Source organism: Rana temporaria, chromosome 8 (genome assembly GCF_905171775.1).
Source record: "Rana temporaria chromosome 8, aRanTem1.1, whole genome shotgun sequence".
Taxonomy (NCBI): Eukaryota; Metazoa; Chordata; class Amphibia; order Anura; family Ranidae; genus Rana; species Rana temporaria.
In genome coordinates this window covers 178,994,593-179,010,029 of record NC_053496.1, presented here as the reverse complement: position 1 = coordinate 179,010,029, position 15,437 = coordinate 178,994,593, and the positions used below count along the sequence as shown (strand labels likewise).

At 44.0% G+C, this 15,437-nt stretch overlaps 2 protein-coding genes across 2 annotated transcripts in view; one reads left to right on the top strand and one right to left on the bottom strand.

Moving 5' to 3' along the window:
* LOC120910546 (zinc finger protein 850-like) overlaps positions 1–15,437 on the bottom strand; it is a 1,103,195-nt gene that overhangs the window by 590,746 nt on the left and 497,012 nt on the right.
* LOC120909796 (zinc finger protein Xfin-like) overlaps positions 1–15,437 on the top strand; it is a 49,524-nt gene that overhangs the window by 7,343 nt on the left and 26,744 nt on the right. The window contains exons 6-8 of the mRNA XM_040321527.1: positions 6,188–6,323; positions 8,343–9,887; positions 11,950–12,017. Coding sequence (XP_040177461.1) covers positions 6,188–6,323; positions 8,343–9,887; positions 11,950–12,017 — 1,749 coding nt within the window. The remainder of the gene's footprint in view (positions 1–6,187; positions 6,324–8,342; positions 9,888–11,949; positions 12,018–15,437) is intronic.

Here is a 15,437-nt window from a genome sequence, read left to right as displayed (position 1 = left end):
GTGTAATTTTCCACAGCAACAAACAAGAAAAACATAACTGATTTGTTGGGCAGTATGTACTCCTTTTTAGCTAAGACGCAATGTCAGCAGGAGAGAGCATGCTGATTTAATCTTGGTTCAGGAAGACCGAAACATAGTATATATTTGCAACAGACTTTTTTGATGGTCTGCCATTTCAGAGGGAGGGAGCAAATAAAATGTATGTAAAAAAATAAATAAAAGTTGTCTTTTTTTCCCTAGGATTGCAGATTTGCAGCACACCTTTTAAACTTGTGTGGATAGTCCACAATTTCTCAGGGAGAGAGCAAGCACTACACTTAGAAAGAAAAAGAGTAAAGATGGAAATATGTTAGATTTCCATTACAGATATTTAGCCTGTAAGAATAGCCCTCAATTTCAGAATGACTAAGCGGGCATATCACAACTGGAAAAAAAAAAGCAGTGTCCTGATTCGGAGACTAATGAGGCCGCTGCATCCTTAATGTAGTGCTACCACGGGAGGGCCACTTACTGAATCTATACCCCACTGGTTGCCCTGACTTTACAAGTCCTCTGACAGCTGCTGTCTAGGGTTCTCTTTGGATAAATTGATAGCCGAAGGAGCCGTTGGCTCCCAGTGCTGTCAATTAAATCCAGTGACGCGGGGGGAGGGGCCAAGTCCTGCTGTCTGTGTCAATGGATGCAGCAGCAGGACTCGGAAAGCACGCCCGCACAAGTGCCCCCATTGAAAGTGGCTCTCCTTGGGTGTACTCAGTGAAGAGGAGGGGCCAGGAGCGCCGCCGGGGGACCCCAGAAAAGGACGATCGGGGCCGCTCTGTGCAAAACCTTTTGCACAGAGCAGGTAAGTATGACATGTTTTGTTATTTTAAGAAAAAAATAACTTTACAATCACTTTAAACCTGCTCAATTAGCAAATAGAGTCATGGGTGTAGGTATTTGTGCTTATGACACTAACTGCTTTAATCCCTTAGTGGGGGGGATATGTTGTAATCTCAGAAGAAAAAAGCCTTTAGTCTTCAGCTAGCTCTTTATTGAAGTACTTGAGATATCCTGGTGATCAGGGGAAGGTGAAGTGGCCTGGTGATGGCTTAATCAACTGTGTGTAGCAAAGTGAACTTGTAGAAAAAGGAACTCTATAGCTTACAAAGATTAAGTGCAGCACCGGGTCCAACAGGCTTGGGCAAAGAAACAGGGCAATGGTGTTTGCATGCAGTGTCTCTTGTGGTATTACAATGAGACTGGTAGGTGGAGTGGGTCTCCTCGGTAGTGCCTTCTCAGGGGATGATGCGGTCCAGTGACACAATGTGCGGCAGCTAGGCTGGATCTGGCATGGTCGTGTAAAAAGCGGCCTCCAGGCTGCCACAGGATGGTCAGAAGTAGCTGGCAGTGGGTGCCCCCGCACTCGACTCTCTCTCTCACTGTAGCTCAGGCCTTCACTTGGCCACAGAGTCATTTGCTAGCAGTTCCAGGCCGGGGTCCCAAGAGAGCGATCCTGCCCGTACACAGGCTTTTTATTACCTCTCCCAGCATCATATTCTTCTTCCCCAGCCAGCTGGTATTTGTAGTTAAAAACAGTCCAGCTGAATGCAAATCTTGACTCCCTGCACTACACGTTCCAAGATACTTTGCTTTACTCCTAGAACTTAGTCATCTCTATCTTCAGGATATGACAACACAGTCCGGGCTGAACACTAGGAGAGAACAGCTTCACAGCAGCGATGCTGCACAGTGGCTCCTGAAAATGCAGGCAAAATTAGCTAGCTCATGGCTATATTAACAACCAATGACTTATCAGCTGTCAGCGGGCTGCCTCACTGACAGCTGAATGCAAGCAAAAGAATGCCGGCAATAGTAAATTCAGAAAAAAAAAAAAAAAACAGCATGGATTTCCCTCAGGTCTGGTATGTATTGTAATGGAAACCCCACCCCACCCCAAAATAAAAAAAATTAAAAAAAAAACGGCCTGGACTCCCCCAAGACACAACACAAGTTTTTCACAAATTTTAAAAATTAGAAAAACAGAGTCCCCCAATATAGATCCATCGTCAATAACGATGCCTCCTGCACCCGAAAAAGAAAACTATTAAAAAAAAAAATTCTTAAAGGACGGGGCCACCAGGCAACCTCACTGGGTGGCCCCACCTTCTTGTGACATCATCAGCCAAAGGGTTGTTGACGTCACAAGGGGCGGGCCTCAGATGACTTCTGCGGTGACTCTTAGTTATTTAAGAAATGGAGGACAGAGGAGCAGGTAGTCGGTGTGAGCCTTTAATGACATCAAAGTTTTGGTTTTTCGGGTGCAGCGGGCATCATGATTGACGATTGATCTACATCTGGGGGCATGGTTTTTGATTTTTTAATCAGGGAATTATTAAAAACTTGTGTTGTGTCTTTACTCACCTTTCACGCATTTTTGGTGAATGGGTAGGGGGTACATATAACCCCTACTTATTTATAGGGGGGTCAGGATCTAGGGGCCCCCTTTTTTACACTATTTTTATTTTCAGCATTTTTCATTGCCAGCATTCTTTTGTTTCACATTCATTTGTCAGCGGGGAAGTCCGCTCACATCTGCTGAGTTATCGGTTGTTAAGGACGAGGCAGCCGGCTTCCCAGGCCCGCTCCTTAAAGTGGAGGTTCACCCTAAAACAATTATATAACATTACATCCAGCATAATTCGGACATGTACAGTATGCTGGTATTTTTTTTTTGTTGCCGTACATACCGTTTATTGTTATTTTCCCCCTGACTTCCGGGTTCTGATTCCCGCGGGACTGGGCGTTCCTATTCAGAGGTAGATAATTGACGTCTGGTGAAAAACTTCCCAAGGCGCATAAGGCATATCACCAGTTTTCCGTAAATAGCCGACCTGCGAGTCGGCTCTATATGGCGCCTGCGCAGTTAGCTCTACACAGCGGGCGCCGTATAGAGCCGACTCGCAGGTAGGCTATTTGCGGAAAACTGGTGACGCGCCTAATGCGCCTTGGGAAGTTTTTCATCAGACGTCAATCATCTACCTCTGAAAAGGAACGCCCACTCCCACGGGAATCAGAACCCGGAAGCCGGGGGGAAAACAACAATAAAACTGTATGTACGGCGAAAAAAAATAAAAAATAAAACAGCATACTGTACATGTCCGAATTATGCTGGATGTAATGTTATATAATTATTTTAGGGTGAACCTCCACTTTAACAACCAGCTATTCTTCACACAGAACTGGAATCATTCCAAATATTTGGAATTTGTTAGAAAATGAATAAACTAAACAAAATTTAACGAACATGAAACTAAACACATTCTGAAACAAATCTATCCAAATTTTTTTTAATGGGGGTTGCTATCCGGGGCCCATGGGCTTGAGCCCAGTCAAGCCCAATGGTAAGTCCGGCCCTGAGTGCAACCCATCAGTGCAGCCTCATCAGCGTACATCAATGAAGGAGAAAAATTATCCGTTTGCAAAATTTTATAACATAATATAAAAAAATAAATACATTTGGTATTTTTTATTTTTGTTAACAAAAAATAAAAACCACAGAGGTGATCAAATACCACCAAAAGAAAGCTCTATTTGTGGGAAAAAGTGAAAAAAAAATCATTTGGGTACCGTGTAGCACGATCGCGCAATTGTCATTCAAAGTGTATCAGCGCTGAAAGCTGAAAATTGGTCTGGGCAGGAGGGGGGTTTAAGTGCCCAATAAGCGAGTGGTTAAAGGAAAATGTCAAGTAAGCAATTTTTTTTTTTTTTTTTTTACCAATTGGAGTGTTATCTTTTAATATTCACGTACTGAAAATAGACGGGACTCTCCCTTTAAAGACATTACTCTCAGGGTGGAGATCTTTTCCAATTATAACGGGAACTCGGAGACAGGAAGAGTGTGATTGTACAGACACAGGAAGTAATAACACAGCTGGAAAGGAAGTGATGTCATGTGCAGACAGGAAGTGATATACAGACAGGAAGTGAGGTATCTTATTTACCTAAAGTGATGAAGGGATCTAAAAAGGAGGTCTAGAGAAGAAGATTGTAGACGTCAATAACAAGATCATTGATCTGCTGACAGGAGAGTTTAGCGGTGCCACGAATTCTGGGACATTATCCAGTAACAGACAAGGGATGTGTCTGGATGGTGACTGTATCATTGTGTGTGTCAGGTTCCTATAAGGTGTCAGGATGTCACTGTCTATTTCTCCATGGAGGAGTTGGAGTATTTAGAAGGACACAAGGATCTCTACAAGGACGTCATGATGGAGAATCAGCCGCCCCTCACATCACCGGGTAAGAGGAGACTTTATTGTAAAGGAGAGAGCAGTACGGAGGCTCCACCTAGATCCCCTATCATCTGATAAACACATAGAAACAATGTATTTAGTCAGTGTGTGTGTTTCCTACAGATGGATCCAGTAATGGGAACCCACCACAGGAAGATCACACCATCCCTCACCATCATCAGGTAGGTGGGACTGAGCAAGTAGGACTCAAATACGTTGTAGAATTCTAAGCTTTTGGAGATAAAAATTCTTCTATGTCATCACTTGTTTACCTTACAAATCTGTATTATCATATCTGTGCTTTAGGTTGAAGAACTGAAAGACATCAAAGTTGAGGTTAAATTGAAAAAAGAAGAGATATTTGATGATCAGCAGTCTATGGAGGAGGGTGGTCCTCTGTATTCCCGGGATTTCACACAGGAAGGTCACACCATCCCTCACCATCATCAGGTAGGTGGGACTGAGCAACTAGAACTCAAAAGTATTCTAAGCTTTGAGATGATCTTTTTCTATGTATCTCTTGCTCCCATTTATAAATGTATTTTATCATATTTGGGGTTTAGGGTGAGAGATTTCCCCCTCCTCTGTATTCCCGGGATTCCATACAGGAGGATCACACCATCCCCCACCATCATCAGGTAGGTGGGACTGGGCATCTAGACCTAAATATATATTCTGAGCCATGAGATGACGTTCTTCTGTGTAGTCTCTTGTTTTACTTTAAAAGTGAAGTGCAGCCATTGTAACCCACACCCCTTCTAGCTCCTTTGAACGCCCTAAATTTTTTACCCCCATTTTTTTTTTTTTAATAAACATTCCTTTCCTCTGTGGGTCTTAAGCCTAGTCAAATGTCACTGTGGATCCTTTTTGTCCTTCTGTTTTTCCAACGGAGGGTACATACTGAATAACGTGTCCTTTATGTCTGCCTTAAGGTGACTTTAACTACTTAACCCCCGGACCATATTGCTGGTCAAAGGCCAGAGCACTTTTTGCGATTCGGCACTGCGTCGCTTTAACTGACAATTGCGCGGTCGTGCGACGTGGCTCCCAAACAAAATTGGCGTCCTTTTTTCCCCACAAATAGAGCTTTCTTTTGGTGGTATTTGATCACCTCTGCGGTTTTTAGTTTTTGCGCTATAAACAAAAATAGAGCGACAATTTTGAAAAATATATTTTTTACTATATTAAATATCCCCCAAAAATATATAAGAAAACGATTTTTTCCTCGGTTTAGGCCGATACATATTCTTCTACATATTTTTCTAAAAAAAAAAAAAATCGCAATAAGCGTTTATTGATTGGTTTGCGCAAAAGTTATAGCTTTCCAAAATAGGGGATAGTTTTATGGCATTTTTATTAATATATATTTTTTTATTAGTAATGGCGGCGATCAGCAATTTTTTTTCGGTACTGTGACATTGTGGCGGACACTTCTGACATTTTTTACACATTTTTGGGACCATTGGCATTTTTATAGCGATCAGTGCTTTAAAAATGCATTGATTACTATGGCAGGGAAGGGGTTAACACTAGGGGGCGGGGAAGGGGTTAAGTATGTTCCCTGGGTGTGTTCCAACTGTAGGGGGGGGGGGTGGACTCACTAGGGGAAATGACTGATCGCTGTTCATACATTGTATGAACAGACGGTCAGGCATTTCTCCCTTGACAGGACCGGGAGCTGTGTGTTTACACACACAGCTCCCGGTTCTCGCTCTGTAACGAGCAATCGCGGGTGCCCGGCGGTGATCGCGACCGCCGGGCACGCACGCGGGAGTCAGGAGCGAGCCCCTAGTGGCCGCTTCACCTGCCGACCTATAGCTACGGGCTCTCGCGCAGGAGAGCCGACCGGCCATCGTAGAACTGCGGCGGCTGGTCGGCAACCAGTTAATAGACGTTTTCTATTATTTTTGGTGTAGGGTGAAGAAAGGATTAATATAAAAGCTGAGTTTAAAGAAGAAGAAGAGATGTATGTGGGGGGTGATCAGCCTTCCGTGGAGGTTGGGATGATTATGAAGAGTGAACAGGAGGAGATTTCTCTACCTATCGATACAAGTAAGTATGGAGGAAACAGGTCACAGTCTCATTTTACTTCTGAATTCAAGGATTGCTGTTTTTAAGGAAAAATGTTAGCTAATAAATGGTGGTGGCCAAGTTCTGTAGGCAGGGGTAGCTTGGCACTAGACGAACACTACTGAGCAGCTGGGTCCCTAATTTAGGGGCCGCTGCAGAACAGAAACCTCCTAGAGACTATGCCTGGAACCACAGTGTGCGAGACCTCCTAAAAGTGAACAGGATGAAATTTCTCCACCTATCGACACAAGATACTGACAATATGGAGGCAACAGGCTACGGTCTCATTTTACATCTGCGTATAAGCAAAAATGTTAGATAATTATCAGATCTTCAGATCATTATGTAGGCAAGTTATTTAAGGTTAAATATGTTTGTCTAATAAAGGTTAATGTGTGGTATGTGAAGGGTTAACACTTGGTGCTGTGATGTGCCTTCCCCTGCATGTGTCACTTCCTGCTTCTGTGCCTTCCCTTGCATGTGTCACTTCCTGCTTCTTTGCTATCCCCTGCATGTGTAACTTCCTGCTTCTGAAGTGATATATGTAGGAGGAGACCAGACCTCGTGGTCTGTCCATGTATCGGAGGTGATCAGTGAGGATGTTGTAAAAATGTGAACTGAACTGTATGGTGGAGTTTCCCCCTAGCGAGACCCCGGGATGGGTTCCAAGGATCTGACTTTTGATGCTATTTACTGGGATGCAACTATAAAAAGTTCTGAACAATGCTGTAGAGCACAGCCAAAGCTGGTACATTGTTATTAGAGAGGGAGAGTGGAAATGCAATTGTGATTCCGTATATTCCTCATACGTACTTCAATGGAACCTGGAAATATAACTTTATTCTCTAAAGAACTTATTGGTTAAGAGTAGCCATCTTTGTTACTTTGGAAGAGAAGATGTTTTACAGTGTACTGAGGGGAACTGAAGAACAAAATGTACAATTCAGCTTTGATGTCATTGAGAGATAAGGAGGAACAGCCAGTTTGGTGAGAGAGAATGGTGGTGGCCGGTGACAGAGGGTCTGTAGGTAAGGGTACTTGGATGGGCCCCTATGTTAGGGCCTACTGCAGAACAGAACCCTGCTACAGGCCATGCCTGGAACCACGGTATGCAAGGCCTCCTGAACCAAAGCCTGGTACACACAATCAGATTTAACACAGACAAAGTGTCTGACTTTTGTCCGAAGGGCATTGGCCAGGAACTTGTCTTGCATACAAACGGCACACAATTGTTGACCAACAAACATGAACGTAGTGACGTACTACGTGTTTTTTCAGCTATTTAGCACCACCCTTTGGGCACCTTCTGCGAATGTTGCGTTTGGTGAGAATTGCTTCCAAGCATGCGTGTTTGTACTTTGGACTCAGAAAATCTGACAACAGACCTTTGTCCACGGAAAATTTATAAGCCTGCCATCCAACATTTGTCCGCGGAAAATCCAACAACAATTGTTCCGATGGAGCGTACAAAACATTCAGATTTTAGGCCAACAGTCGGTCAACACACAATTCCCGTCGGAAAATCTGATTGTGTGTACTAGGCTTAAGTGTGGTGGTTCTCACCTTTGCCTTGTGCTGGGTTGTGATCCGTGCCAAGCTGGCCATCTCCATCCTTTGCACACTTTCCGTACCTGTAAGCGTGTATGACCTCGGTTGGTCATGTAATTCTAGTAAAAGACTCTTGTTTCTTAGTTTCTTAGTGGTGGTGCACTAAAGTTGGAACATGTGGAGTATTGTTTCGCACATTTTTCAGCTGACACATGCTTATTGTATTTTCCGTTTTCACATGATTGCATATTTTTCATTAGATACATTTTCTTGTGTTCTGGTATAAGTGAGTGCAATCTCCCTACCACCTTTTCTATTTATTCAACTTCATGGAGCACGGAGCTCAGTATTTCCACTGACCGGGGGGGGGGGGGGGGGGGGGGGGGGGAGCTAAAACTCCTGTTATTTGTCATCTACTGATTTTTTATATATTTTTTTCCTTCTTTCCAACAGATGGATGTGATGTGAGGAATTCCTCGGAGAGACATCTTCTATTATCTGCTGATTGTAAGTCAGAAGATAGTGTCATCACACAGCATCCTCAAGGAGGAAATCCAAATACACAAAATATACATCACAGACCTTCCTGTCCGGAGACATCAATGGATCCCTCTGATCAGGGGGAATCTTCTCATCAATCACATACTATGATTGTAAATATCCATGTAAGATCTCACACTGCAGATAGATCAACAGATCCTTCTAATCCCGAGGAATCTTCCTCACACCATGAAGGAGATCACCGAGTTGACAATCTATTCCCATGTTCAGAGTGCGGGAAATCTTTCACTCAGAAAGGAAACCTTTTTACACATCAGAGAATTCATATGGGTGAGCGTCCTTATTCATGTTCAGAGTGCGGAAAGTCTTTCCATAAGAAAGATAATCTAGTTAAGCATCAGAGAATTCACTTGGGTGAGCGTCCTCATTCATGCCCAGAGTGTGGAAAATCTTTCACTCAGAAAGGAGGCCTTGTTAATCATCTGAAAATTCACACAGGTGAGCGTGCTTATTCATGTTCAGAGTGCGGGAAATCTTTCCATAAGAAAGATGGTCTTGTTAGACACCAGAGAATTCACACTGGTGAGCGTCCTTATTCATGTCCAGAGTGTGGAAAATCTTTCCGTAAGGAAGATAATCTTGTTAAACATGAGAGAGTTCACATGGATAACCATTCCAAGTCCAGGAAATCTTTTACTCATGAAGAATTGCTTGTTGAACATCAGAGAATTCGAATAGGTAAGCGTACTTATTCATGTTCACAGTGTGGGAAATCTTTCACTCATAAAGGAGACTATGTAAAACATGAGAGAATTCACACAGGTGAGCGTCCCTTTTCATGTTCCGAGTGCGGTAAATGTTTCACACGTAAAGTAGGTCTTGTAAAACATCAGAAAATTCACACAGGTGAGCGTCCTTATTCATGTTTAGAGTGCGGGAAATCTTTTACTCATAAAGGAGGCCTTGTTGAACATCAGAAAATTCACATGGCTGAGCGTCCTTATGCATGTTCAGAGTGCGGGAAATCTTTCACTTATAAAGGAGGCCTTGTTGAACATCAGAAGGTTCACAAAGATGAGCGTCCTTATTCATGTTCAGAGTGTGGAAAATCTTTCCATCATAAAGGAGACCTTGTTAAACACCAGAAAACTCACACAGGTGAACATCCCTATTCCTGTTCAGAGTGTGGGAAATCTTTTATTTTTAAAGGAAACCTTGTTCAACATCAGAAAATTCACACAGGTGAGCATCCTTATTCATGTTCAGACTGCGGGAAATCTTTCACCCGTAAAGCAGACCTTGTTAAACATAGGAGAGTTCACTTAGGTGAGCGTCCTTATGCATGTTCAGAGTGTGGGAACTCCTTCACTCGTAATGAAAGCCTTGTTATACATGAGAGAATTCACACAGGTGAGCGTCCATATTCATGTTCAGAGTGCGGGAAATCTTTCCATAGGAAAGATAATCTTGTTAAACACCAGAAAAAGTGTAGTGGGTAAGGTGGTAGAACTTCTGGAGAATGTAGTGTGGATGGTGAAGGAGAGCTGTCGGAGAATGTAGTGTGGATGGTGGAGGAGAGCTGTCGGAGAATGTAGTGTGGATGGTGGAGGAGAGCTGTCGGAGAATGTAGTGTGGATGGTGGAGGAGAGCTGTCGGAGAATGTAGTGTGGATGGTGGGGGAGAGCTGTCGGAGAATGTAGTGTGGATGGTGGGGGAGAGATGTCGGAGAATGTAGTGTGGATGGTGGGGGAGAGCTGTCGGAGAATGTAGTGTGGATGGTGGGGGAGAGATGTCGGAGAATGTAGTGTGGATGGTGGGGGAGAGCTGTCGGAGAATGTAGCGTGGATGGTGGGAGGAGAGCTGTCGGAGAATGTAGCGTGGATGGTGGAGGAGAGCTGTCGGAGAATGTAGTGTGGATGGTGGAGGAGAGATGTCGGAGAATGTAGTGTGGATGGTGGGGGAGATCTGTCGGAGAATGTAGTGTGGATGGTGGGGGAGAGCTGTCGGAGAATGTAGTGTGGATGATGGAGGAGTGCTGTCGGAGAATGTAGTGTGGATGGCGGAGGAGAGCTGTCGGAGAATGTAGTGTGGATGGTGGGAGGAGAGATGTCGGAGAATGTAGTGTGGATGGTGGAGGAGAGCTGTCGGAGAATGTAGTGTGGATGGTGGAGGAGAGCTGTCGGAGAATGTAGTGTGGATGGTGGAGGAGAGCTGTCGGAGAATGTAGTGTGGATGGTGGGAGGAGATCTGTCGGAGAATGTAGTGTGGATGATGGAGGAGAGCTGTCGGAGAATGTAGTGTGGATGGAGGAGATCTGTCGGAGAATGTAGTGTGGATGGTGGAGGAGAACTGTCGGAGAATGTAGTGTGGATGGTGGGGGAGAGCTGTCGGAGAATGTAGTGTGGATGGTGGGAGGAGATCTGTTGGAGAATGTAGTGTGGATGGTGGGAGGAGAGATGTTGGAGAATGTAGTGTGGATGGTGGGAGGAGAGCTGTCGGAGAAACACGCGGCAGAATCCTTGCTGAAAAGAGGAAATTCCACTATCTTTTGATAAAAATGGGAAGCTATATTATTAGTAACTAGACCATAATCATTTACAGTGATGTCAAATGTGTAAGGTTACTAAGAAACAACATGAATGAAAATAAATAAATGAGTCCTGTGTATGTTGGAAACCGATTTAAAACATTGTTAAAAATGAATGTATTCGATCAATTAATGTGTGTGCTTTATAAATGTGTGCATCAATTTCTGTTTGTTATTCATTCTTTTTTTTTTTTGTCATAATAAGTAGGGATGTACCTGGGTTTGATTCAGAGAATGTTGCTGATCTTTGAATCCTGACAATGAGTAATGGTTTATAGACCAGATACATCCTAAATATAGAACCATTTTTCCAACTGTCCATCCAGAACCACTGGTTTATAGACCAGATACATCCTAAATATATAGCCATTTATCCAACTGTCCATCCAGAACCTCTGGTTTATAGACCAGATACATCCTAAATATAAAGCCATGTATCCAACTGTCCATTGAGAGCCTCTGGTTTATAGACCAGATACATCCTAAATATAGATCTATTTATCCAACTGTCCACCCAGAGCCTCTGGTTTATAGACCAGATACTTCCTAAATACAGAGCTCCGGTAAGTGGCGAAGGGCACTGAAGAGCGGCGGGAGGGGGGCCCTCTCCCACCACTGATAAAAGTGATCTTGCAGCGAATCCGCCGCAGAGACCACTTTTATCTGAAAGCGGACCGCCCGCTTTTGAAGAGGATACAGGGGTTATGGTAGCTAGCTGCAACGATATTCCTATTCAAAGTAGCAGCGGGCATAAATGGTTAGGAAGGAAGTGTACATGCCATATGGTCATTTGTTAATATTTGCCTTGTGTCTTTTGGATGAATTCCTTTGCTGAGTTGGAACTGTTGCCTAGAACACAGCAGATCCATTACCTTCTTTTTGTGACAACATCTCCTTTTAATTTATTCCAGTAAATATTCTCAGAACATAAATATGTAGAGTTGTCTGATTTATTACTCTACAATGATACAGGGATGTCTGAACCCAGAGTGTCGGGTGGGTTGGAATGTTCACCAGGTCATGGCCGTGCAGATGAGCAGGTAATTCCAAGCAGTCCCTTAGGGGCCATGCTACATACAGCCAGTAAAAAATTCTTAAAACAAAATGGGTTTTTCCCAAGAGAAAGAAAGAAAACTTTGGATGAGCTGTCCCAACAGAACAGAGCCCCATACAATGGATTCAAGCACCCTCAACCAGAAAGAAACTGACTAACTTCCAGATATCATAAATGTTTATTGTGAAGACATATCATGTGTTTGCCTGGATTATGAAGGGAACAGAACATCTGGACTAAGTGGGATTGTCTTCATGTTTGAAAAACAAAACAAAATGTCTTGGTATGCTGACGCCTTAAGAGATCCCTTCACTGGAACTAAGGGGCCAACCCACTCCCTAAAAATAACAACCCCACAACATAAGGTCCCACTTGTGGCTTGCATAACATCTCTTGTTCAGCAACGAGTAAACATCCTTGTATGTATACAAATAGAGATGGTGTGCCACCTAATTACCAAGATACTCTGTGAATGATCTAACATGCAAGTATCACTCGAAGGATAAACACTATACAGTGGAATAGGGCCGAAACAACGAATCGATTAATCGACTACTAATCGATTCCCATTTTCATATTCGATTAATCGGCCAGTAACATAATGCGGTTAAAAAAAATTAGCCCTTTATAGTACAAAAATAGCAAATCTCTACGGTAAATATTACTTTCACTGTCCCACAGTAAAAAATTAACCCCTTACAGTAGCGATTATTTGCTCTTTTTGTACTAATTTTAGTTTTTTTAACCCCATTGTGTTACTAAACATCTCAGGCCTGGGTCACACCTTTTTCAGCTGCTGTGTATTTGGAAAGGACTTATTTTGTTTTAATGCAAAATGGTGCGATTTTGTTTTTTTGGTTTAATATACTTCAATGGAGAAGCAGCAGAAAAACATTTTTGTGGCAATTTGTGTTTTATAATCTGCCCAACCAACAAATTGGGCAAAAAAAAAATGCAAATCGCAGTAATTTTTTTTTTTAAGGTTATTAACCGATTAATCGAAACAATAATCGGCCAACTAATCGATTATGAAAATAATCGTTAATTGCAGCCCTACAGTGGAACCTCGGATTACGAGCATATTCCGTTCCAGGAGAATGCTTGTAATCCAAAGTAATTGCATATCAAAGCGAGTTTTGCCATTGAAGTCAATGGAAACAAAAAAAATTAATTTCCGCATTGACTTTAATGGGATGCAATACAGCATGCGGCCAGAGGCGGAGGGGGCGCGCAGGAGAGCCTCGGAAACTGCTGAAAAGGCCCGAAGGCACTTCGGCTGACCTCGGCAAACCTCGGAAAGACTTCCTACCTGAGATTTGCAAAGGTCAGTCATGCTGTCTTCTGGCCTTTTCGTGCATTTCCAAAAGGCGACGTTCGCCTCTGCTCGGCTCCGGCACCCCCCCCCCCCCCACCTCAGGCCAAAAGCGGTACTGCACACCACTGTGGCTTGAATCCTGCTTGTTTTGTGAGACAACACTCTCAAACCGAGTCACGATTTTTTAAAATACAGTGCTCGTATTGCCAAACACTCATTACAAACACGCGTTACTCGCAATCCGAGGTTCTACTGTACAAATAAAATGTCTCTCATGAATTCCCATATTACATAAAAGACCTCATATTCTTTACATTTCAGCATGTGTATTACATCAAACTTCTTATCTAGTAAATCATTCAAACTTGTGCTCTGTGACTCCCACCACCGTCAGGCATGTGCTTATCTCTATGTATGGACCTGCAAAGATTAAGGTCACAGTGGGCCTTCCCTTTGGGGAATACCATCCAAACTCCATTCAGATGTTTTTATTATTGTCTTTCTTCATTTTAAACCAATGTTTAAACACTCAGTAGGAAAAAGGAGTCTTATTAAGAGCTCGGGCTCAGGACATCCTCCATTCTGCAAATGATTTTACACGACGTAGGGGACCCTCATAGTGTGGTAAAACTTAAAACTGCTTTTATTAGTTTAAACGTACACTTACTAAAATAAAAAAATCAAGAGGTATTTCAAAAAGACATTGGGGCCACGGCTCCTGCATCACTTCTTTTTACAGGTGTCCCTCACGTCACCCGGCAACGCTGAAATGTGCTAAATGTGACGCTCTGAATACAGGTGTAACATGTTATAGAAGGGGAACCTGTCCTTTAACCACTTGCTGCCGGCCGTACGACTTTCTACGGCTGCAGTGTGGATCCCAAATCTATATACGGCCTCCAGCCACTGGGGGGCGCACGTGCCTGCCGCATCACTGAGATGCCGATGCGCGTGCCTGGCGGCCCGCGATGTCTGCCAGGCACCAGCGATTGGCAGTTACACAAACAAGGACATGGATCTGTGTGTGTAAACACACAGATCCACGTCCTGTCAGGGAGAGAGGAGACTGATGCTGTGTCTAGGGTTGCCACCTCATCCCTTTAAAACAGAACACATATGAATTACACAGGTTCTGTGGCTGATTTAATTTAGATAAGGCTCCACTTGAGTTCAATTACCACCTTAATCAGCCACAGAACCCGTGTAATTCATATGTGTTCTGTTTTAAAGGGATGAGGTGACAACCCTAGCTGTGTCCCTTGTACAAAGGGACACAGATCGGTCACCTGCCCCAGTCAGTCCCCTCCCCCTACAGTTAGAACACTAAGGCCGGGTACTCACGACCAAACATGTATGGTGAAAGCGGTCCGTCGGACCGTTTTCACCATACATGTCTGCCAGAGGGCTTCTGTACGATGGTTGTACACACCATCGTACAGAAGTCCGCGCGTAAACAATACGCGGGGCGTGTCCGCGGTGTCGCCGCGTCGATGACGCGGTGTCGCCGCGACAATGACGCGGCGACGTGGGCGGCCCGCCTTTAAAATGCTTCCACGCATGCGTCGAAGTCATTCGACGCATGCGAGGGACGGCGGGCGCCTGGACATGTACGGTAGGTCTGTACTGACGACCGTACATGTCCGAGCGGGCAGAATTCCAGCGGACTGTTTTAAAACAAGTCCAGGAATATTTGTCTGCTGGGAAAAGGCCCGGCGGGCAAATGTTTGCTGGAATTCGGCCCGCTCGCGCCCACACACGACCAAACATGTCTGCTGAAACTGGCCTGCGGGCCAGTTTCAGCAGACATGTTTGCTCGTGAGTATGGGGCCTCACTAGGCTACACATTTAACCCCTTCCTCGCCCCCTAGTGTTAACCCCTTCCCTGCTAGTCACATTTATAAAGTAATTAGTGCAAAAAATAAAAACCGCAGAGGTGATCAAATACCACCAAAAGAAAGCTCTACTTGTGGGGAAAAAAGGACGCCAATTTTGTTTGGGAGCCACGTCGCACGACTGCGCAATTGTCAGGTAAAGCGACGCAGTGCCGGAAGCTGAAATATCGCCTGGGCAGGAGGGGGGTATATGTGCCCA